General features: G+C 42.9%; 2 protein-coding genes across 5 annotated transcripts in view; one reads left to right on the forward strand and one right to left on the reverse strand.

Annotated features, from left to right (window-relative positions):
* Positions 1 to 4,768, forward strand: part of flt4 (fms related receptor tyrosine kinase 4) — a 44,730-nt gene extending 39,962 nt beyond the window's left edge. For all 4 annotated transcript variants that reach the window (XM_041943609.1, XM_041943608.1, XM_041943607.1 and 1 more), the window contains 6 exons: positions 9 to 108; positions 362 to 467; positions 542 to 666; positions 2,356 to 2,476; positions 2,664 to 2,749; positions 4,171 to 4,768. In XM_041943609.1, the coding sequence (XP_041799543.1) occupies positions 9 to 108; positions 362 to 467; positions 542 to 666; positions 2,356 to 2,476; positions 2,664 to 2,749; positions 4,171 to 4,390 (758 nt within the window). In that variant the 3' untranslated portion in view covers positions 4,391 to 4,768. The remainder of the gene's footprint in view (positions 1 to 8; positions 109 to 361; positions 468 to 541; positions 667 to 2,355; positions 2,477 to 2,663; positions 2,750 to 4,170) is intronic.
* An 860-nt stretch (positions 4,769 to 5,628) lies between these two features.
* ergic1 (endoplasmic reticulum-golgi intermediate compartment 1) lies at positions 5,629 to 23,300 on the reverse strand. The gene is made up of 10 exons (XM_041943966.1): positions 23,178 to 23,300; positions 16,823 to 16,884; positions 13,261 to 13,333; positions 12,669 to 12,763; positions 10,328 to 10,452; positions 9,645 to 9,749; positions 9,484 to 9,544; positions 9,118 to 9,218; positions 8,223 to 8,345; positions 5,629 to 6,967 (listed from the first exon to the last, which is right to left on the reverse strand). Exons 1-10 carry the CDS (start codon positions 23,195 to 23,197, stop codon positions 6,860 to 6,862), a joined length of 873 nt encoding a protein of 290 aa, XP_041799900.1. The 5' UTR covers positions 23,198 to 23,300; the 3' UTR covers positions 5,629 to 6,859.
* Positions 23,301 to 25,033: the final 1,733 nt, after the last annotated feature.

Below are 25,033 nucleotides of genomic sequence, written 5' to 3' on the forward strand. Positions count from 1 at the left end.
GCCCTCAGGTGCGTCTCCGTACCCAGGAGTGCAGATTGATGAAGAGTTCTGCAAGCGATTGAAAGACGGCGTCAGGATGAGAGCACCAGACACAGCCTCCCCTGAAATGTAAGTGCGGCTTTAAGTTATTTTATTACTGTAGATGTTTGGTGTAAGGCCTCCTGGATTATCATATTTAAATAAAACAACCTTTTGCTGTCAAAGACGGTTTTCAGCCCTAAAATGTCTGTATTTGATCAAGCTTGATCTGCTCATGAATATCATGTTGACTAACTTAGATTTAGGAGAGATTTAGGAGCAGGTTTGTAGTTGTGGACCACAGTGTCTTCTTTGTTGTGATGGTGCTGCCCTCTGCTGGTAGATATGGCATCATGCTGGCCTGCTGGCACGGCGAGCCCAAAGAGAGGCCGATGTTCCCTGCCCTGGTGCAGATCCTGGGAGACCTGCTGCAGGACAACAGCCTGCCTGTAAGTTCACTGCTGGGAGACATTCATTCTAGCAAGCGGTGTCAAGAGTTTAATCTCAAACTAATCCCCTTCAGGACGGGAAGGACTACGTCCCTCTGAACCACTCACAGAGCTCCGAGGATGATGGTTTCTCACAGGCTTCATCACGGCCTCCATCTGAAGAGGAACTGAGACTGGCCTGCAACACTCTGCCCACCAGGTACAAATCTCTTGTCATCCGTCACTAACTCTCACCTGGAAAACTGTCACATTAGGAAAAATGCGGCATCTTTATAGCATTTTATTTGGTGACAATCCCACGAAAAGACCACCACCAACGTTGAATCGAACTAGTATCGTCTGTGTATTCAAAGCCTTGTATATCTTATTCCTCACTACCGCTAAAACACATCAATAAACCACACCGTTGCCCTGGGAAACGTGTTCCTTAATTGCCACAAACACACACACTGTAATTTATTTTGAGTCGATCCCACGTACACCGCCCTGCTGCTGTAAATACCAACTACTGCACCAAATCCACAGCTGAAAACAGCCCTCAATAAATACACTGTTTAGTCCATTTTGAGTGAAGTTTGCAAACAATTTCCCTGTTAGTACTAAACCAGTTGGCCTGAGAGCCACAGACAGGAAAGTATTGTAGGTCTTGGCCTTTTCGTGGGATTAGTTGGCAATAACAAAATATACAGAATATCACCAGCATGTGCAGGAATAAACGAAAATCTTTAAGAAGCCAGGCCCCTTCGCCCCCTCTAAACTGCACACACTTGTAAGACACTTATTTCAATCTGATGAATGCCAGCTGTTTATGAGGAGGTGCGTCTTTGTGATTTGTCATCATCAGTATAATTGGCGCTCTTAACCCTGCAGTGTAGAACCTGTCTTCCCCCTCTGGAAGTGAGAGTAATTACACAAATGCTGTCGACGTGCTTATGGCACCACTGCCTACTCCATCACTACGGTTGCTCCACCCTTCAGCTCAGTCATCGCTGGATGATATCAGATGCATCACTGCTGGTGCGCCAGTGCCACAGAAGATTTAAAAACCAGCACACTGCAAAACACCAAGAGATTTACTTTTACTTCCAGCTTTAAGGCTGTTCCTCTCTGTTTGTGATCGAATTTCATTCACAAAAATATTCCCAGAGGGTAAAAAGCTTCAGAGGCTCCTCAGTAAGCTGATCAGCAAACAACGTGTGTAGCAGTGACAGTCGCCACTGGACTGGAAACAGCTTCAAGATGTTAATTGTACAGCTGGCAGTGATGCAGACGTGGTGAAAAATATGAATTTTGCCTTGGGTTCGATTTATTTTAGTGGATTCTGGTATCTTGTAGCATTCATTCTTTTACCTACAGATTCGGATTAAGGCAAAAACAACATATGGACTCATGCAAAAGTAATCCCTCCCAGTCATCGCTCATGACCAACTGCAAGTGTGTGGGGGTCTGTTTATCTGCAGAGACCCTGCTCATTGTTTCCCATCCCGCTGGTATTACTTTACACAAGGCCCCGGGTTCCCTGGAGCTTACAACACTGCAGTCTGTCAATCAGTGATTCATAGTTATTTAGTTTTTTTTTAAATGATGATGATGATTATTATTATTAGAGAGGTCACAAACCCTCACAGGGAGGCTCAAGATCATTTTGTTGGTGATGAGAGGTTCTATGAGATGGGAAAAACATTATTACCCAGATGTATTAGCATGCCTGTGTTTGCAGATGTGGCTTTGGTGCTTGAGAGTCACACAGCTGTCAATCGGCCCATTTCATAAGAAACATGATTTAAAAATCGAAATGTAAGCCGTTGTTTTTTCCACTGAATAGAACACATTTTGGTAATGTTCCATCTGCTCTGCGCTGATAATCCTCTCTATCCATCTTGACCAGGTATTATAACTGCGTGCCCTTTGCCGGCTGTGTGTTTGTGGGACCGTCCAAAATATGCCAACCCAGAGTGAAGACATTTGAACAGTTGCCCCTGGAGATGCACCCACAGAAAGCCCCTCAAGTAAGCTCTTTCTTTCCTTGTTTACTTGCTCAAAATGTGAACCGGCTGGTGGCATTTTGTGAATGCCATCGACACTGGCAGTTTTCTCCTCAGATAATTGCCAAAAATAGTTGCTGCATTCAGACGCAGCAGCAGGGTCAACCAAAGGCATTTAATTCACGCGATGCCCCCCGCTGTGTCTCCCCAGGACAACCAGACAGACAGCGGGATGGTGCTGGCCTCCGAAGAATTTGAGAGGATTGAACACCAGCACAGGGGCGCCGTCTCAAAAAGGTTTGTCATACAAAAGCTGAACATCCATTACTGGGTGAAACTGAAAGTGACACACAGGAGACACGCAGCCAGATATTTACTCTCTGCTTATAATCACTGCAAGACAACTCGCTGACTGACAGGACGAAGTGAAGCCTTTCAGATATACTAAGACAGGTTGCTTTTCTAGATGTGTCAGAGTCAGTATGAGCAAACAGTCATTCTGTAGAACACAGCCAACACAGCCGCACATATGCAGTGAAACTACAGAAGATCTGCAAAGGAAGTGAGCAGCTGGATTTCTGCATGGGTAAGTAGGAGGAAGTGATGGTCTGAGTCACTTGAACATAGAGCCCGAATCTATCAAAGTCAAAAAACACTCTCAACAGCCAAGTTAGCAAAAGAAAAGTCAAGGTCAAAGTAAAGAAATAAGACGCATTTATCTCCCAACTCCTACTTAGAGCAGAGTGTAGGAGGAGCCATTAAGAGCAGCTCCCAAGAGGTCACATGAATTATCACATGGATGCTCAGAGCTAAAACAGCCAGACTTCACCTACCTCTGCCCCACTGTTCTTTCTTTGAAAACATACTCACATTCTGCTCAGTGATGTGTAATCCTCCAACAAACACGAGGCATGAACAAGTAACCAACAGCCACATACACAGGGATGAGACTACAGAAAAAAACTGTAATATGGACGCGCTTCATAAACAATATATAATGAGAAAAACTGAGCACCTTGTAGAGAAGTTAGATAAAAAGATGAATGAAAAGAGTGCGAACACAAGCGAAGCCAGATTCAGGCATGTTGTTTGCTGTCCTGAGGAATCACAAAGAAGTGGTGTGATGCTAGTCTGAACGTGACCGCCTACAAGAACGCAGCATCAGGAGACAAAGGAGGGAGACAAACTCTAAAAGTGCATTCATATAGATTTTTTATTGTTTGTCATGATACACTGTGCAGTCTCTGAAGGCGTGTGCTCACCTTTGGCGATGCATAATCTCCTTAATAGCTTTTATTCTTAAGTTTGCAAGAGGGAGTAAGCGTGAATTAAAGTTTTACTCCCTTTCGCTTAAAGGATAATGATATTCTACATTCTGTCATCGAAAATCCCTCCACAAACCAACAATGTGTCTCTCAGTACTTTCCGACTCCTGTGGTTCCTGCTGTAGACAGAAATCTTTAAATAATTGAATTTTTACAAAGGCCTAAATAATTTCCTGGAACTCCTGGGCACTGTTACTAAAACAGGAAGAAATGGTGTTTACACTGGGGACTATTTTCAGCTGTGGATGTGATGCTCATGTATTTGCAGGACAGTGAGCGTGGGATGGCTCAAAATAAATCACAGTTTGTTGTAATAAAGGTCAGCTGTTATAATGCACAGCACAACATACACAACAGTGATGCTGAGAGCTGTTTTCTCTGCTCTGTCTCCAGTCGTATGAGCAGCAGCAGCAGCACAGAGCCTCTGACAGCCTCCCATGGTTCCCTGGGTCGAAGCAGCGGCGCTGGCAGCTCCAGGCACCGTCCCAACTTCTTCAGCCAGCTCTCGGGACAGACCTTCTACAACAACGAGTACGGACACCTGTCCGAGGACGGCTTCTGCGACTTCTTCTCCTCGCCCGACGCCCCCTGCTTGGCCTCCTCCAACGTGTAATCTTGCCAAAGATGCAGCCCGAGGGAAGAGAGAGCGTTAAGAGACAGAGGACAGCTCAGGTCGAGGGCGATGTGTAGTAACATACCTGTATTGATATATTCATAAAGATCAGGTGATAGATATATTATCCTCACAGCCAGAGCTGACCTCATCCCAAAATCCTTCCTCTCTCCTCTCTGTCTGCTGCCTCAACACACAGACTGAGCTGTATGTGCCTGAAGTTCCTCTAAAGAGCCACTGGGTGGCAGCATTATGAAAAAAAACAAACCCTAAGTATTTTCTAGTCACACATTTATATTTTTTATCTTTTATATATACAGAGTATTCTTCCTTTATTTGTGCAAATTATGACTCATTTGGGAAGAAATAAAGAAATTTATCTTCTTCTCGCTCTTCTTTTTATGATTAATGTGAAGCTGGAGCTGTCGTCGTTCCAGTGAAATACATGTTTCAAGAGCAAATTTGCATTTGTCACGCTGTGATAAATTACAGGTCCTCAGAGAACCAGAGCCACCAGCTCTGTGATCCACGTAATCAACGAAGCGAGCAGATATTTGTGGATCTGTGTCATTTAGTGGAGGTGGAGACACTTGGATACGCGGCACCACGAACAAGGAATAAGTGACGGAGGTAAACAGGGAGATGTAGGGCGAATAAAAGAGTGAGTCACACTAAGCACCTCTTATCAGAGCTGGACGTAAGCATGATGACAGCTGTGACAGCTTAACGCCCTCTTACATGCTCACATCACAAATGACAACGTGCAGGGTGTTGACTCTAGCTGCCAGCTGATGGAAATGAGCAGCGCTCTGGGTGCAAAGTCCACTTCACACACACACACACACACACACACACACACACACACACACACACACACACACACACACACACACACACACACACACACACACACACACACACACACACACCGTCTCTATGAGTGGTTGTTGATATGGGTATCTGGATGAATTCAGGTAAACTGTCAGTTTCAAGTGACTTCCCTATACAACCTGGACTCCATAACTTGACTACTTTAGATTTGATTATAAAATAAACCAGTTTCTCACATCTTCTCTAGACCAGAAAGCTAAAATCCTTCCTTGTTAGGCCTCAGTTTAGTGAGTCGGTGCTTCCTTTGAGATCTGTAAACCACGTCAATCCTATCCTGTGGAGTTCAAACCAAAATAAAAGTTAGTGAATGAAAGTTTTGGAAACCTGGAGACATGGAGCAACAACAGTGATTTCTATGGTGCCTTTACTCATGGGACACATGGCATTACAGAGTAATCTGAGACGAATCAGGAAATGGATGACAGTAGAAAGACCAGTTCTGAGGGCTTGTGACTATCACTGTGCTTGATCAGAGATGTCTTTTACACAACAGTAGAAAAGAAAAGAAAATGACTAAAGAGGAAAAACATCTTGGCCTACAAGTTCTCTTCTTACAAAACCAAAATTTACAACTTCAAGGAAACACAGCGAGTAAACAAAGCCACGTACGGCGTAAAAAATTAACTAAATCATTTTATCTCTTTGACAAAAACAAGGCTATATTCTTTGCAATAATGGAAATGGAATGGAAAATGCTGAGACGTTGAGAAGTGCTGATGAAAGATTTGGTATAAACAGAGTGAAATGTAAAGAATGATCACTGTACTGAAAAGAATCTCTAAAATGTGAATGAACACAGGTACCCCAAGCTGTAACACGCACGAGAACTTGAAAATACTGGTTTTAGCGGCAGCCGATGAAACAGACGGACAGACAGATGATGATCCTGTACGCTGGGACAGGAAACCTAAAGGCACAGTTTGAATACTGCAGGTCGAGTGGATGGGCTGAAAAAAAGGTCACATCGTGCTAAATATAGTTTTATGGACAGTGTGAATTATCAAACTGCTTCAGTCTTGTCTATGCCATATAACACAGGTTTATAACCCAGAACACTTCCTTCAAATCATCACTCCTTTTGGCACCGGCTGATCAATACACCCGCCTGAAATTCTCCCTTAATGTCATTCAGCCATAAATTCTAATTTCCCAATTAATAATTTGTGTCAGTTTTTTTAAAAAAATTGAATATCAGCACAAATATACATGATTCTTAAAAAAAAAAAGGAAAAAAAAAGGTGCAGCCTTCAAATACCCAAACTGGTTGAACCATGACCAAGACTTCATCCCCATGGTAACAGAATCCTCCATCTCCTCTCCTGTCACTGAAGACGCAGGAAGCAGACATGTGATAGTCAGCGTCCACGCGTCACAAGAGGAGACGGAGCCCTGGAGGACCTTAAGTAACTGAGAGGCAGCTGTGTAGCCTGGTAGTTAGATCGAGTGCCGGAGCCGCTTCATTGGTCACGTTGATACAATCTCCAAAAGGAAGCTGGTTTGAGCGGGGACTGGATTTAGCTAACAGGCTAGCAACTCTGCACTTATAAATAAGATGCGGGGAGGGGTGGGGGGCAGTCCTCATGACATTTTTCCTATCTGGATCTTCTTCCAGGCCTCTGAAGCGGTGAATATACAGGAGTCGATGATTCCTGCGACCGTGAACGTCCCGCCAACGATGGCGCAGATCTATAGAAAACAAGTCACTCGGTCAGTCTCGCTACTTCAAAGCTTTGGTATTTCCCCCTCTGGATGTAAATGCTTCCATATCAGCTGCTTTTAATCATGGTTAATAATAACAATACATTACACTGACACCTCAGAATGTGCTGGAATCCAGCAAAGAGCCGTGCTGCAGCTTGACTCACGATCTTAAGCCATGACTCATAATCACACTATAAGCACAGTCATATCCGACCCATGCTTTAAGGCACGGTGAAGCTAAACAACACAAAAGACAAATAACAGTGGAGCTCATCAGCCAGGCAGCCAACTTCATCCTGACTGCATCATCAGTCAGCAGGAAACTTTCCTGATGAGGAAAAATTCCTCAGCTGACAAGTCAGGTGGGGAGTGGAGGCCGGGGGCGATAAAAGGAACAGTTCTTTGTAGTTGTTAAAATTACAAAATATAATGTTTTAAATAGCTTTAGAGGTGCTGGTAGGTATCTTTGGACAGAGCAAGGGTAGCTGTTTTCCCATGATTTCGGTCTCTATGCTAAGCTAAGCTAAGCTAAGCTAAGCTAAGCACCTGCTGGCTAGAGCATTTACCATACAGGCAGCAACATTCTCATCTAACTCTCGCAAAGAAAGCAAATCAAGCGTAAATGTTGAACTCCTCTTACTTTAAATTTAAGACTTCAAAAGACCTCGTCTGCCACCAATGAAAAGAAAGAGGAAATCTTAACATTTAAATCTCCAACAACAATAGTCCCATAGCTTAGAGAGACATACTGTGTGTCCATTTTTAATTCTTACTAAAAAAATCGAAGTTCAGCATTGACTCTCCACTATGTTCAGCAGCTAGCTGCTAGCTGTGTCTGTCTGCTGTTTGGTGCTGGGCAGCTAGTGTACAGTCGATTACCAGAGCTTTTTTTTTTTGCTGCCTGTTGGTGAAAACAATAAAGATGCAGTTGTAAAACCCAGGAAGAAGGTAGAGACCAAACCAGAGCTAAAAGAGCGCGAATACTGGAGTTGCCCTTGTCAGGTGGACTAAAACACCACATTATAAATGAATGATAATGTTACTCTGCACCCGCTGGATATGTAAACAGAAAACTGTTTGCTTGTTGTGTTCACTGCTTGTTTCTGCGGCCCCTCAACAGCAAAAAATGAGTTATTGCAAATTAAAGAACATGCTTCGAACCTAAAATTGCAGTTTATGCAGTATTTACGACCTTTGAAAGACTTTTTGTTCTGGCAAAGCCCACAGAAACTTCACTCACCGTTGTGATGAAGCGGTACAAAGGCTGCCTCCTCTCTGTGTACTTGACTGTGATTGGACTGAGGTCGTATCGGAACCAGATGGCCGGGATGATCCTGCCCGTGTGGCTGTAAGCAACGTACTCCTGTGAGGGACGGACAAAGAGAGCGCGTTAGCGATTTTTATGGGTCTCCGATCAGCGACTGGCGAGAGACGTCAACTTCATCAACACTGATGCAGCAAATCCCACCTTGTTTAGAAATCAATTTAGTCTGTGACTTCAGTCTTATCTGTAGTGGTGGCAGCAGCGTTTATGAGTCATGACAGAACTGGTTTGGGATAAAGTCACTCAAAAGTCACACATGATTCATTAAAAATGAATCTCGGCTGAATAAAACTGTTGATGTAAGAGGGAGGAGGCTACAGTGTGTCGTGAGTTATCGTTAGGCGATGACACATATCAGTGAGTTTATATAAATCCAGCCTAATTCATCTTAAGCATAAACTTGACAGTATTAATAAATAAAAAAAAAAAGAAGATCCAAGCCCCGATGCCTGCCTCAGCTGGACCTTTATTTATGCTTTGGCCATGAGATTTGGGGATATTTCACACAGGCCCTCGTCCTCCTCTGTGGTTCACAGCTGACCTGCACTGTTGTTACTCCAAACTCTGAACCCAGCTGTCAGTCTACACAGTTCTAAGAAGTGTGTTTATGGTTTGTTGACATCTAGGGAGCGTTTCCAGTCACTAGAGGTGAGCTTTCACTTCCAGGTGAGTGCACAAGTTAATACGGCGATACACGCTCTGGCCATATGTCGGGATGGTCACGCTGCTTCCAGAACAAGTGCAACAACAACATATGACACAGAGGTAATGATCTCACAGGAAGCAAGGGAAAGAGGGGTAATAGCAGCACCTTGTTGGCTACTGTGTACTGGTAGGAGAACCTCTGTTTGCCTGATAGGTCTTCGTACACTGTTGGGACAATCTTCAGGATGTAGTCGTGCGAGGCCAAAGCTGCAAGAGAAACAAATTTCAATTAAAAGAAAAAAAAGCGCTTCAGCCTCCAAAAATAGATGCAGTCTTCTTTACGACGCAACAGGCCGGAGCCTTTCCGTGTGAGGTGCAGCGTCGGCCGCGTGAATCAAGTTTCCACTCAGTTTGGGTGCGATAGCCGTCCGCGAGGTGTCTCGTTTCATTGCGCCATTCTATGTCAGCAAGCAGGCTTACATAAACGCCACGCTGCGGCTGTGATGAGTGCATGTGCTGCGTGCATACGTACGGTTAGAGGACAGCCTGTCAGCTCCTCCTAACGCGTTGAAGGCTCCTTGTACTTTTTGTACCTGCGTGACCAAAGAGAGAACAGAGATCGGTGTCAAGCCTTGATAATTGGAGAGCTTATCTGCGTTCACGTTGTTTTTCTGGGGGTGTTTTAGTCCCGACCTGGAGCTTTTCCCCAAAGGCCAGCTTGTGGATGGTGTGGGTCATGTCAGGGCTTTGGGGCTGCGCTGTAGCACTGTGTGTCGACACATGGAAGTTTCCTGGTACCTGAGGACACACACATGCACAAACACAGCTCAGTACGTTTGTGTCAGTAAAACCCTGAGCACCTGCAGCACATTCAGTTAACTAACCAAGTCTGAACGCGCACAAGGCCGGTTAACGGCCCCTGCCTCCGGAAGAAAAATCTACCCACTTTAACATGTTTTGTATATTTCCAAATATTCCACATGCAAGAGTGTTAAATGTACAACTGCTGGGTTAATCATTTGAAAAGTCCTGGAAAGACTGACGCACAAGACGATGGAAGGACAAACAGGGCTTCACCGGGCTCAGACTATACTGTCAGATGTAACTGAAGCCGACCCCGGCGCGCCGCCGTTTAACATAACTCAATTAAGACTGAAGGAGGAGGTCTCAGGCAGGGCCTCGCCCTCTGGGTCAAAGACAAATAAACAACGTATAGCTCCACATAATATCAGCGCTCTCAGTCCATCCATCATGATTAGTGGGCACAAAAAGCAGACTCTTGGATTCCCCCAAAGGCGATCAGCCACCCAAAACAAGTGATTCACACAGTGAACGCAGGTTGTTCTTCTCCACCCTGCTGTGTGATGAGGCCTTACTTTGTTGATGGTGAACTCTCCCTCAAAGCGACACCCGTCGCCCTGGTTGAGGGGGATCTTCATCGAGTTGTCTATGTGACCGACCTCGTGGCGGCCCATCTCATCCTGGATGTCCAGACCCACCACTGAGCAACAGCAAGGAGACACGTGAGAGACTTTAAACACACATAAAGTAGACTTCGATAAAGAATATATGAACAAAAACATTCTACAGTTTCCTCTGCTGGTTCCAAACTTCGACTATTTTTAGTGATGAGACAGTCGATTGATCACTTGGTCAAACAGAAATGAATCAGCAACATTTTTAATGGTTGATTCATCTCTTCAATCATTTAGGACTGCGGCTAACATTTTTTCATTGTCTAATAAATCCATCTATTATTTTAGAATAATTGATTAGTTTAGTCTTAAATGTCACAAAACAGTGAAATAACAACAACAAGTAAGAATTCAAAATCCAAACACATCCAATTTACTAGTATAATATATAACAGACGAAGCAAATCCTCACATCTGAGAAGCTGAAATGGTTCAGTTTTCTCGTTAATAAATGATTAATCAATTGATCGTTATTTTGCTGTGAAAGTCCAATGAGTGCTCACACAGCCACAACATTCTGAAAAAAGGTCAGAACAAACATCATTATAAACTGAAAATCATTTGCTTTTGGACTGTCGGTCAGAAAAAACAAGCTATTTGAAGACATCACCACCTTATCGCGGGACTCTATCAACTGAGCGACTCATTGGTTAGTCAGAGAAATGATTGACAGATTAACTGATAATGAGGATAATTATTAACTGCAGGCCTATTTTTTACATTCACATAACAAGCACTTTTTTATCAGTGGTGGCAGAGAAGAAGAAAGAGAGAAATGTGAATATTACTGCAGAGTGTGAGCCACAGAGTAAACACACTCCATACAGACCACCTATCCTGCCTGTTGCCCTCCCAGCCTGTGTTTTTCCATCTAGGCTTCACTGACCCCCCTCCTGCAGGCCGTCGTGTGTTGGCACACTGGCAGTGGCCTATTTTCAGGGCCTGCCTGTGTTGCGCGCTGGCCGTCAGCGCAGAGAGAGACGTCTGCCGGATCTGTGCTAAAACCTCCACATGCCGTCTGTCCGACCTTTGACATTCAAGACGAGCCCACCGCCCAGCCCCCTCCCGCCTCTCCGGATCTCAAAATACAGCCCACAAATATAAGTGAAGTCTGCCACTGTGTGCGCGTCTGAGCTGCTCGTTTCTCCTTTTTAAGACATTTAGACCTGGAAGTGGATCCCGGGTGTATTTATTATAAGGTTATTACAGACGGTTTTCCATTAAGTCACAAATCGAGACATGGCAACCCGTAAAGGTCAGCGGAGGATGACGCTGTATAACTCCACAGCAGAGCAGATAAATAGTTAAAAGAGATGCTAATGCCAGCTTTTCCATGATGAAAAGATTTCTCCATCCAAGTAAATCTGCAATGGATGAAAAGTTTGGAGGCCTGGAAAATAAACTGGCGTACAATATTAACACGCTGGGGGGAACATTTCTGCTCATTACATGCAGCTGCAGCGCGGTTAGACCAACGTGTTTGAGCTGGTATTTAAGAGGGCCCGAATTTCTGCTAAAAAACTGCACGTAAACAAAGCCACCATCCATACAATCATCAAGAGCTTTAATTGGAAACGGCCTTTGTTGAGGCATGCCGTGAGCGAGCTCGTCTAAACACATGGCCCGCAGCTGCGCGCCTGCGTGCCAAAGCCTCTCGCGCACAAACCTGGCCTTCATTTTTCACACAAGCGTTTATTAGCTTTGCCATTTTTGGATATCGCTCGAATCTGACGAATGTGTGTTTTCTGTGCTGGCAGAACCTCGCCAGTGTGGTGTGTGCATGTGCGCGGTTTGTCACTGAGCATAGTTTCTGACGGGAGTCATGAGGAGCAAATAGCCGGTGACTGCTCTCCGCCCTGGCAAGCCTCAGCGGGCCCTGCCCACTCCTCTGACGCTGGAGTGCAGCAGGCGAGCCACCGGAGGCAGCTTCATGTCAAACTGGGATCACAGCTGTGTGGCAGCACGAGATCAAACGGCGGCGACGCGGGTCGGAGGCCGGGCTGAGATCGAGTGTTATCTGGCAGCGCGCCGCAACACAGCCGGGTAAACAAACCATTATCTAGTTGTGAGCCTACTTCTTTATCTGGGCTATCGTTTATCTTTTGCCACAATGCCGTGTTAAATGATGACAAAGGGGAAACAAACTGCACAGGGGAGGTCATGAACAATGTGAAAAAGAAAGCATTCAAACAGGAGGTGTAATGCAAAGAAATTGAGAGTTGGATATTATGTATATACTCACAATCACAGTGTAAGTTTGGCAAACTGATGTTTAAACTCACTTCTATCTTCCCACCACTGTCTTTATCAGGATCATCCACATACAGTTCATTTACACTGCGACGGACAGAAAAGATAAAAAATGGTTATATAAGCTGAAACTGAAACTCTAAATAAAAGGGGGGGAAAAGTCAATTTGTGAAGAAAATGTACAGTCATTTCCTCCCTCCATATGTCCTTTGCACACCACTTTAACAGGTGAGGATTCATCTTCTGCCAAATTGCAAGGTAAAGAGCATTTGTGTATCTCTGTCAATGTAATTTCCTTCCCGTCACAACCTCCCCAAGTCATCCCTTATTACACATCGCCAAGAGGCTGACGCATGCACAGAGACAATTTCCTGTGAGAAAACCGGCAGCATTCATTGGTTACAACATGGGCAGAGCAGAGTACATCATAATGGGCGCATTATGATGTATTAAGTCCCTGACTCGTATATTTCGGGTCCTGTGCCTGTGAGGCGACAGAGGAACTGTCTCTACCTTACAGTGTTTCAACTAAATGATATTATAAGAAGCATGATTATTCTCAGATGTGATGCTGTGATACCTACATTTCAGTGGCTATGAATCCCGTCAGCTCAGACAGGAACAGGAAGAGTATGAAGACGCAGCAGAGAATGGAAACTGTGGGCAAAGAGGAAGAAAGTTAGAATGAAGACCTCGCTTAAATGTAAGCCACTGTTGATCTTACATACAGCATATTAATCTTAAATTACGACAGCATTTCAAGGGATGATGAAAGCCAAATGAGTTGGGCTGTTGCAGCCTTTAGTAATGGCTGACCTAAGATGTTGACATTAATAAAATCACAGCCGCCATAAAAGATTTCCCTAAATAGCTGTTTTACTGATGGTGTTAAGTCTGCCATTACGCAGGTTTTTAAACACCCTCCTACACAAATTACACATTAAATACCAGCACAACAGGCGGCCATTACAGCATATCTGCTTTGAGAGAGGTGAGCTCACTTTATGTGGGTCTTACAAACAGCTCACTTTAGGTTTCTTTAGACAAACTCGCACACTGACAATTGCCCGGACCAAAAATGGCTCCTGCAACCCAGATTCGAAAAAAAAATTGGGAATGCAGTCATTTTGCAAACAAACTGGGTTTACCAACAGCGCTTTAATGACGTGTTCCCAGGCCCGTGTAGTGAAAGTGGTGAACCTCGCTCCATCCTCGCTTGTGAACGACTGAGCCTTTCCTTTCCATCATTCATACCCAATCATGATACTATCACCTGTTACCAAGCAACCTGTTTACCTGTGGAATGATCCAAACAGTGCTTTTGTAGCGTTTCACTTTCCTGGTCACATTCAGAATAAGCAGATATTTACAAAAATCAATGAAGCTGATGAGGTCAAGCATTAAATATATTGTCTTTGTACTGTTTTCAACTGCGTATGTTAAGTTGGGTTAGCAAGTTATCGCGTTCTGTTTTATTTATGTTTAATCCAACAAACAGGGTTAAACAAGGCTAAAATCAGAGGGAGCATCCAGGCTCGTCTGTTTCATTTCATGTGTCAAACCAATCAGCCGGAGGGTCATATAAAACGCAGTCAGGTATTTACTCGGATAAATATGGAAGGAACTGATCTGTGTCTGCGCAACTGTGGTCGATCTGGTATGGCGACAGCCCCAGTCAGAAAGCTCTCACTCAGCAGGTGAGCCGTGTTTACGTGGCAACTGTCTCCTAGGATCACACAGTCACGTGACCTTGTGGTTGGCAGGGCATCACGGCCAAAGCTGCGGTTAGTGGAGGTTTTACATAAGGTAATGTTTAACCAACAAACAATGGGGAGTGTCACCATGACACATAGGTCATCAATTCAGGTTCATCAGACTTGTACGGTAATTCCTCCCAGGCTTCAAAGGACACAATACTGGAAAGGGATTATTAAAGATCAGAGTAATGGGCTGACACTAATTTAAACTTCAGCAGCTCCGCAATGGAAATACTGACAAACCCAATGATTTACAAAGACTTCACAAGTGTTTCTTTTTTTTTTTTTCAAACTCCAGCTCATCCTTCCCAGTGCCCACACATGGGATGAAATGCGCTCAAAAGTTGCTTCATTCCAACAGAGCAGAAGCTTTTTTTCCTCAGAGCTGTGACACAAAGAATCAGTTACAATAACACCATGAATCAGCCGGTGACATCCGAAACTGGCCCTCGTAATCAGATGTTTATTTTTGTGCTGCCCAAGCCTCGTTTTCCCCATACAGTACAGACAAATGAGAATCTCCTATCAGCACAGGCAGGACAGCAAATTCTACCACAGAAAGTCAGTCAAACGGCCGATGGATACATCATGACCAGAGCTAGAACGCTTCCAGGGACCACTGTGGCTCAAACAGAGGGACTGCTCACAGTAAATACCATAAAAAAGGAACTCAAAGGAATGTGGCCCTAAAACAGAATAACAAAAGCAGGCAGGGTCAAATACTTGGCCTTTTTTTGAAGAGGTGAGGGGGAGTCTGTTTCTGGTTCCCTCTGAACCACACAAGCCAAACTGTGAGCTGACCTGCCGTGGGTGAAGCAATAACAGTCCTCTAATACCCAAATCCACCCAACGACCTCACCCCTAGACAGTGGATGGAGACAGGAAGGGTGTTGATTGTGTACAGGAAGAGCGTCCATCCACTTCCTCATGGGTGGAAACTGTGCGTATATCTTTAGCAAATTCATTCTCTTCCCTGTCATCCAGGAAGGTGTTTATAATCCGTTTAAAAGTGCTCACTATTCAATGGCAGCGCCGCTTACCCAATCAGTCATCCGTTTGGTTTGCTGTTGACATTTCACTCTACCCCGCATCCTGTGTCATCAGCTGACCAATGAATAAGCAGCACTAGAAAATGACTGAGGAGCCAAAAATGTGTCATCAGGTCTTTCAGGTCCATGAAGCAGTGAATAATCAATACAATCCCGGATTACACGCTGACTTGTTCATGACAAGGGGGAAAACACATGACCTGACACGACAAACATTCAGATGACTTCTCAGGTGCCTGTGGCTATGAAAGAACGTGATCATTAACATTCTCACCATACTCGCTGTGCTAAAACAGGTACTGCCCTGCGCTGGGTGACTCCGTCAGGACGTACCTGTACCTGCGCTGGGACAGGCAGGTACTTGAAACACAGCGGCAGCTCCTCCCCTTCTGTTCCTGGATACCTCCCTAAGCACTGCCGGGTACCACTTTCCATTTACCTTCTCAAGAAACACCTGCATATAAACCTCCACTTGCTAAATACTACCCCTTAGCTGCTGCTGGGATGACAGAGTTATTAGTTATTGCAACTCAAGAGCAGAAAGTATAGACCAGATCAGCTGAAATACGCGGATACAAACAAGCTACCCTTTACGGCTAAATTAGATAGCGAAACTGCTGAAAAGCTCATCATAGCACTGTCATGGCCGCATGCTAAATATGGAGCAAGAGCTAGCAGGCGATTAGGTTAGCGGAGCATTAAGACTGGACACAGCCAAGTCTTTCCAAAGTTAATAATAAAATACGCTTACAAACACACTATGTCTTTTTTGTTAAATTAAAAATGTGTTAAAATTAGTAGTTATGGTTTTAATATGAAGCTAGAGCTGAAAGCCAGTTAGCTGATCTTAGCACAAAGATTGGAAACTAGCTAGCTTGACGCTAACACTCACTAATTACACACATTATCACTTAATTGTTTCATCCACGGAAAAAACAAAGTGCAAAAATTAGAATAAAACATCAACTTGTCATTTCTGCCCTTTGCTTTGGTGGGACAGAAGCAGGCTAGTTGTTTCCCCCTGTTTGCAGTCTTTGTGCTAAGCTAAGCTAAGCGTCTACTTGCCATAGTTTCATATTTTACGCACAGACATGTGAGTGGTATCAATCTTTTCAGCTGACTCTCAGCAAGAAAACTTGAGAAAGTGTATTTTAAGTTTCTGACTGAACGGCATATCTAATCCTAAATGTTCATTATAGAAGCAACATTCAGGGATGTCACATAAATATGAGGAGAGCTGTACAACTAAGACTCAATTGAACAAAATATCCAAATAAAAAAACAGCCGAAAATAGAAGCAATAGCCGTGGCCTGCTGTGTGTGTGTGAAGGACTACTCACTGAAAGCTCCTGTGTATGTGGGCTGGGTGAGATCTTTTGGCACTTTCCTGTAGATATCGAATCTGAGGAGAGAAAAAAGAAAAGGAAATGAAACAAAACAAAAAAAACAGGGAAAGTGGAGTGAGAAAATGTAAACACTACGTGCAGAGAAAAGAAGCACATTCTGTACCCATAAGGCTGTGCGATATTACAGAAGAGCGGTGGAATGTTAGCTCTGGACCATAGCCATTACACACAACAGGTCCAGACAGAAAGCCACACACACACACACACACACACACACACACACACACACACACACACACACACACACACACACACACACACACACACAGGATATAAACACAAGTGCAGGAACAGCTCCAAATGATATGGTTTGATCTTGGCAGTAAGTGGAAATTACAGTACAATTACATACCAGCAGCGAAGCACTCAGTCTGCAGATTTATTCTCATCTAAATCTTACAAATGAGCATTTTTGGACCCATGAATGAAACCCATGGATAAAAAGCTGAGGGGGGCTCATTACCACCTGATTAAATCAACTCTCTTCTTGTGAAACATTGCTGTTGCCTATTTGGGGAGCTGAGAAGAGGGGAGGGGAGTCTTCTGCTCAACACCAAAACTATTTAGGTTCATGAGTTCTTACGCATGTCCTTTTTGGGCAGTGAAACATTTTCGACCCCAAACTCCATCGCAGACTGCGCAAACCCCACCCACGGGCTCTTCACATCTCCCCTCTCGCACTCGCTCTCCTTCCAAAAGCACTCACATCTGTTCATATTTTCTTCCACCGAGAGCTGCCAGTGAAATAATCACAGCTGATGCAATGCAGGGCGGGGGGAGGAAGCGGGAGGGAGGGCTTCCTGTCCGGCCCCGACCCTGCTGCTTCTCTTGTTTTGCCTCAGCTCCTGCTTTCACTCCTTTGTTTTTATTCCTGGACCGTAAACACCTCAGCCAGCTTCCCTCCGTCTCTTTCTCTCTTTGATTCGCATCCATCTCTGACTTCCTGCACCCATGTCCCATTAGCATTAGATCACTGTGTGCTAATAGGTGGCCCGTCGGGATATATAGGGCAGACAGCACAGAGAGGAGCTGGGCGGGGAGCTCAGGGTGGAGTCGTCCTGTATCAGGATCAGGACGACTTCTAGAGTAACACACTTCCTGATTGTTAAGCCTTAGTGTGCAGAGGGAGAATCTCTTTCCTCACATCCTCTCCGCCCGGCCGCACTGAGCTCCTGAGACCACCGGACAGGTGGAGCACAGCTATACACACACTGACACCATTGTCATGTGAAAAGCAGTTCAAGGATTCCTGCCGACAAATACATGATCCATGTTGTTTGGGAGCCTCTGGCAACTCCTGCTGTGTAAACTCCAAACCATGTTTGTGGTCAAAGTGGTCAGGACAGGCAGAAAAGTTGGCATGTTTAGGAGAACCATTGGGGACTATATGAAATACTGTATAGAGGGTCTGCAGGTTTAAAATGTGGGGTTATTGCTTTCATAGCACATAAATTGGTTCTACTATACCACACAAAAACAAGCCATCTTAATACACTGATATGTACATTTAAAATCATACTATATTCCTTGTCCTGAAGTATACTCTTAAACATTCACGATACATGACGAGAACACTGCTGACTGCAGCCTATTAGCTGCACAGAGTCGTCCAGTGCGATAAACCTCGCTAACAGTCGATTTGAAGTGTGTGTCTGAGACCGGGTTAGAAATAGTTACAGAAATCCTCACTTCTTGCTGTTGGATGGCGAATGCACATTTTTAGCTGTCAGGGTTTCCCACTGCTAAATTTGAATATGAGCGAGGAAACAAAATCTCACGTGAGAGGAAATCTGATGCTACACATGAACCGTGACTAGTCTCCGATGTGGACACAAGACTGAATAACACTTGAAGTTCAGGGTTGGAGATATGGACAAAATGACTATTACTGACTATTACTAGTATCTATTTAAGTGTTCAAACTCCACACTATTAGCTGCTCATAGACTGATTATTCTGATTTGATATAATGGAGACTGACTGAGCTGTAGTATTGTGTTACAATAAGAGGTCAGACTGGAACAATATCTCAACAACGCTGTGTTGAAGTTTAATGCTGGGCACTAGCACAGCTGCCAGTTGTCAACACCTGACAGGCGTCATAATGTCAGGCTAAGAACAAAAGACAGCTGAAGAAATCCACTCATCTATTACATAATTAATTAATTAATTGCAAGTTTAATTCAATAAATAATGCACTATAAGACAACCACATATGTTAAAGTACATAAAGGCCAGATGGAGGTTTGTTCCTCGACAGGATATGTTTGTTGCATTACAAATATATTATTGGAATAAATCTGTAACCTGTAATATTTCTAATATGTTATTTGTTTTATTGTGAAGTAACATTTTAACTACAGTATACAGTATCTAGTACTTTATTTTTTACACATATTCAACACAGTGCACTTCAGCAGACTGTGCATTTGACTGTTTCGTTCACTTTTTGCATCTTGACCACCCAAATTTCCCTGTCCGGGATAATAAAGTTGACCTTGACCATACTGAACAAAATATTATGTGATTTGTTTTCCAAGAAGTGCAGTAAAGCATCATTTATACTGCACCAGTTGAAAATGTGTTTTTATACAAATAGGCTGACATCCACATACTTTTGTTTCATTAAACACACGCATGGTAAGGCAGCATTTGAAATGTACCAATGGACATGGAAATGGAAAAAACATGAAGGTTGATATGACTTTTGTTCAATCTTCACTGCTTTGTGAAGAAAAACATTCTGTCAGTCAGTAAAGTGGATTTGTTGAAAGCACTTTGATATATAATTTAAAATGTGCCGCTTCACATTTTTATAATCTTGTAATTTTATACACCTTTAATACAGTGCCATGCAGTTATTTTTATGCTGGCTGAGAACTCAGTTTCACTTCCATTTCATCCGCTCTGAGCACTTTGTATTCATGAATATTAACTTTAACTCTTGAGAGTTCACCTCTCGGCCCATCACTGATTTCTGCAATTTCCTGAATTACAGTCAACCCGTTCCCCCTCCGTCACTTCCCCCTGCTCAGTGTTCTGTAAAGGGACTCAGATGTTTTGTGATTAGAGAGTACATGGTGTACCAGCATCTTTCTGTTGACACCACAGGGCTGCTTTTCAAGGAAGGGCCTCACTAAATAAACCATATCTCGCACATGACTCATAATGAGTCAGTGGTTCATCCCTTTCTTGTCTCGCTGAGTAAATCCAAATTTTCACATATGATCAGCTCCCATCACAAGCTAGTAGCAACGGCCTAAATATGTCTTCATGCAGGTTTCTATTCAGTCATCTGCCTGTATGTCAATTATGAAACTGCACACAGTCAGCCATCACTGTCGGGATTAAGAGATGTGACATTTACTGACACGGAGGATGTTGTAGTCACCATGAACTAATCATCACAGGAGCAAACACACTACATCACCAGGTCAGCCTAAACCAAGCCTACATGTGTCAATAAATGACATAATGTGAAGGTCAAACATGTGGATGACAGCCTTTCTGTTACTCGTTCATTCATTCAGGAGAGCTGCTGCTCAGTCGTTCTGAATGAGGTTATGCTTATCTTTGTCCCTGCAGAAACTCTATTACTGCTGAAACACCATTCAAAAGCAAAACAGAAAGCCGTTGGTGCGTTCGTGTTATTATCATTGTAGGTCACGTATCAAGAAAAGAATGTGAAGATGAGCATTTTAAGAAGCGATGTGAGGAGAACTGAGATCAGTGTGTGGTTGGTCTTTAAATGGATGTTTGGTGTATGCATGGGAATGCAGTCATCCTGTTCGAAGCATTGCAATGTCAGAAAAATTGCTGTAATAATAAGAAATGAGCTGAGATATTACAAGACAAAATATTAGACAGACATTCTGAACACTAACTTGGATATGAATTCCCCAAAAACAAAATGTTTTTTTTTAAAAAAAAGGTGACTCACATCATAGAACTCATCTTTATCTTCTTATCTATCTTATCTTATGTTTTGATGGTACGAGGAAATAATCCTGAGGGCAGAAAACCAGCACAAGATTACGCCCACGCACACCGACAGAACACAGATGAGCATTTCTGCTGTTTTCATAGTCGAGTAGCAGCATGGCTTAATTTTAAAGGGTAAGACTGATTTGATATTGTTATTTTTTCACCAACATATTTCATGAGGAAGTCCAAAACCAACAATTAACTGATCCAAATAACAAGCACAACAAGTGCAACAAGTATCCAATGAATGTACACAATTCTGTAGACATTCCCTAGAACACCAAATGTGGATTAATCCGCAGCTGAAAATAGTCCTCAACGAATGCATTATTACCTTCTCTTTGAGTAATCTTTCTTAAAAACTCTAATGCCCAGCTGCTACAGGAAATTACCGAGCCTCCTTTAACTATGAAACTATATATCTGTGAGCCATTTTTTTTTAAGATTTACGTCTTCAGTAGGAACCAATAAACTTTGAGCTGAGAGCCACAGACAGGAAGTAATGAGAGATGTACTAACATTCTTGGTTTTGGTCTTTTCACTGGATTTGTCGACAATCATTTGAAGAATAATAGCCGTAATCCTTCACATTCAATAGAATTGTTTATGATGTGGTTCATAGGTGGTTGTACAACACAACACAGCATTCTGGGAATATATACTACACAACCATATGGTGTAATTTACGGTGAGTCTACCTCCGCTGACTAACCCCCCTAGTATTTCTGAGTGGGTGGAACCTCGAAACAACTGGTTGGTTGGCCAATCGAGCTATTTCCAGCTGTTGCAATGCAGGTTTCAGGGCATCAAGTCCGTGAAGCATCTGAACAGGACATGACCACTCGGTAACCCCACGACACTCCTGTTCACACACAACCCTCACACATAGCTCATACACTGCATTAGCTCAAACGAGAGTTACACCAGATCCTGTATGTTGGTAAATTCATTCTGTCATTACAACACAGCTGTGATCTGTAGGACGGACGGCCGTGATGAGTTTGACAGACAGTTCGTGTGTGTTATCATTTTCATTATCCGACACGGAGATGACAAACGCAGCAAATCCTCACAATGGAGAGGCTGGAACAAGCGAATATTTAGAATTTTTGCTTTATGAATGACTGAAATTATAAATTGATACATAATCATATTACTATTTTTTTTTGGCAATAATCACATCAATTAATAAAATATTCTTCCACCACTAGAGCGATCTCACCTCGTAAATTCAATATTTTGACCAGATTATGGTGCAAACCAGTTATCATTAATTGTCACCAAGGATGAAAATCTATCTGATACAGAGCTAAATCAATTCGTAAACTAATCATTCGACAGCGCACTAACCAGCAACTATTTTGATGACTCACTATAGTTATTTTTCATGCAAAACTAGTAGAAAGATACCAAACATTCTCTTGTCCGAGCCTCTCAGATGACACCTTTCTGCATTTTCTTTGTCATATCATGAGAAACTTAGTATCCTTGGGTTCTCGGAATTTGTCATGGGCTACTTTTTGACGCAAAGACAAAACGATTGAACGAAAAAAACTGTTTTTTTTCTGTCAAATTTAAGGATTAAATGTGAGGTTGCAACCTTAAGAGTTTGACAGTTTAGCTGTCAGTATCTGTCACTTCCCAAACTATAAGTAACCACTATGGCTGAGTGCAAACATCCTGTCCTTTCCTTTGATTAGGGTGTGCTCTATTGACAGTTTCAACAGCCCTGTAGGTGTGTCTATTAGCTCTGTGCCTGTTGCACAAGTATCAAACAATAGATGAGCTGAATGTGTCTGCAATGCCTGCAGTCAGGTGGACTTCTTACTATACGTTTCCTGCTTTTCAATGTGTATTGAAAGTTTTGACCCATTTTGGTGCATTAGGGGTGATTATAAGCTTTTGACTTGTTGATTTGAACCAGACCAGCACGTTTGTTTAGTCAAAATACAGCTGTGACAAAACTGTGTTGACTGTAAACTGTCACCATTCCCTGCGGATCACGTCTTGTGTGTATGAGGATGGATGCTGAAATCTGCACATGCGCAGGCAGGACCCCAGACGAAAACTCCGGCGAGCACACCTGAGCATCACTCCGCCGCCTCGTGAAAAACACACTCTACGCCCTCTACAACAATGTAGCCCATTCATACGAGACGACAAGCACCGCTGTTACAACTTTGACTCGCTCATTAGAAGGCGATGCTTTGGCGACCGTTAATTCATCCAGAGCTCACAGACTGCAAGCCCCCCGCCGCCGACGCTCCATATCTGACCCAAAGTGAAAGGGAAGCCCCGTACTCACCTCCTAACATCGAAAGGCATGATGTTTGCACGTTTCACGCGGGGATTAGCGGACAAAGCTACAAACAACAGGCAACCATACAGCTCTTCACAGCGCTACCGGTTGTTCATCGGTACCGGGCTGACGTCAGCTTAGGACGCTTTGCAAAAGCCGATTGGCTGAGAGCTACTTCCTGTCCGCTCTGATTCTTCTTCCGGCGAGAGCGTTGCATCGTTTTTATGGCTTGTGCTAACTTGAGAAAGAGATGATGACACATTACGCGTATCGTTGCAAATTGCGTAAAAAATAAAATAAATAATAGAAGCAAATGAATGATTTTAATTTTCATATCATTTTGTATTGTTTATTTACTAAAAACACCAGTCTTTTATTTATAAAATAACTTAATGTAGATAAAATAACTTTTTTTCTACAAATAAAGAGTGGGTTGTGTGACATTACAATATGTTTGTTTGTTTTTTCTGTTTTATTACATTTATTTTTCAGGGATTATATATGCAAAACACAAATGTCATGTACCAGATGCAGCTAGTTACTTTCCATCTGCCGTCCCTCGATAGGAAAGAGTATAAGGGTAGTCTGTAGTACAGTATAAGTCAAAAGTCAAAAACTTTTGCATTCATTTATTTATTTATCTACATAAAAACTGTGTCCATAATCCATCTGGTGTCCAGGGCCAAAAAGCTTTCCAAAAAAAGCATAAAATGAAAAATCTTGTAAAATTATTTTACAACTTACTTAACGCACAAAACAGCAGCCTACAGTACATACCCACCAATAAACAATGCAACAGTAAATAGCACCTTCACTTTAAGGTTTTCTTTGAGTACTCATTTGTGTGCAGCAGTATAAAAACAATGAATTAAACAATTAATTAATTTAATGTTTATAGCGCAATATAATGTAGCTAAAAGCATATATTTTCAGATTTCATCATCTATATCATTGATATAGACTATATTAATAAAGACTTGAAAGTCCATATATATATACATATATACACATATGTATGTGTGTGTGTGTGTGTGTGTGTGTGTGTGTGTGTGTGTGTATTAAAGTAAAGTGTTAACAAAAGTAGAGTGTTAACAAGTGTTACCTAAAAGAGTTTTTTATTAAAATTCCTGTGGTCACATCTGATGCTGCTGTTGGTCCAAAACGCATCAACTGTGCTGCTTGGCTGACATAAAGTTTAGATTATTGATGGAAAAATCTGCAAATAATTCATTAAAACAAATTACTCTGCTATGTGCAACAGGCAGCCAGGAAATAACCTGTAATGCTTGTGAAGTTGCACGTAAAATCAGAATGGTAAATTGGTAGGTGAGTTCATTTTCATCAGGGTTAACATTGATCAATAAAAGGGATATTTTTTGTTCAGCAATACCAAATGTTCACATAGCGGTCTAAGTATTTTGGACTGCATTACCATCCCAACCCAGAAACAGAGAGCTGTACGTCATGCTAGAAGAAAATCCACACACTCCATCAGTTAAGGTTTTTCCCATGGCAACATAAGTGGTATTTTTTTTTCTTCATATACATGAAACGAAACATTTTTGGCTCAAGTAAAGTGTTTGCTGTTCAGACACTCGAATTTAGGACAGGCCCTGTATTTTCCCAATGATGGTTCAGCTGTTGCCCATAGTGACAATGACAGTAAACAGGCAAGCATGACAGCAAATGTCAGCGAGGTTGGACCACAGGAAATGCCTCTCAGTCATCCTCTGTTTCACTTCCCCTTCTGGATGAGAGCTACGGTTGGTTGCGGGCCATAATTATGGGAATCCAAAACAGAGCAACAACTCAGGCTTTATTTTCAGACTTCAATCTCAATAGTCTGTGTCACACACACACAT

This window comes from Chelmon rostratus, chromosome 9 (genome assembly GCF_017976325.1).
Source record: "Chelmon rostratus isolate fCheRos1 chromosome 9, fCheRos1.pri, whole genome shotgun sequence".
NCBI classification, from domain to species: domain Eukaryota; kingdom Metazoa; phylum Chordata; class Actinopteri; order Chaetodontiformes; family Chaetodontidae; genus Chelmon; species Chelmon rostratus.

Bases quoted from the DNA above. Each gene is read 5' to 3' on its own strand.
- ergic1 (XM_041943966.1), bottom strand. From the start codon at position 23,197: ATGCCTTTCGATGTTAGGAG. The intron at 10,453-12,668 runs GTGAGTATATAC...GCTGTTGCTCAG, and splicing joins GCCAAACTTACACTGTGATT to TGGTGGGTCTGGACATCCAG. The intron at 8,346-9,117 runs GTGCTGCTATTA...CGTCCCTCACAG, and splicing joins AGTACACAGTAGCCAACAAG to GAGTACGTTGCTTACAGCCA.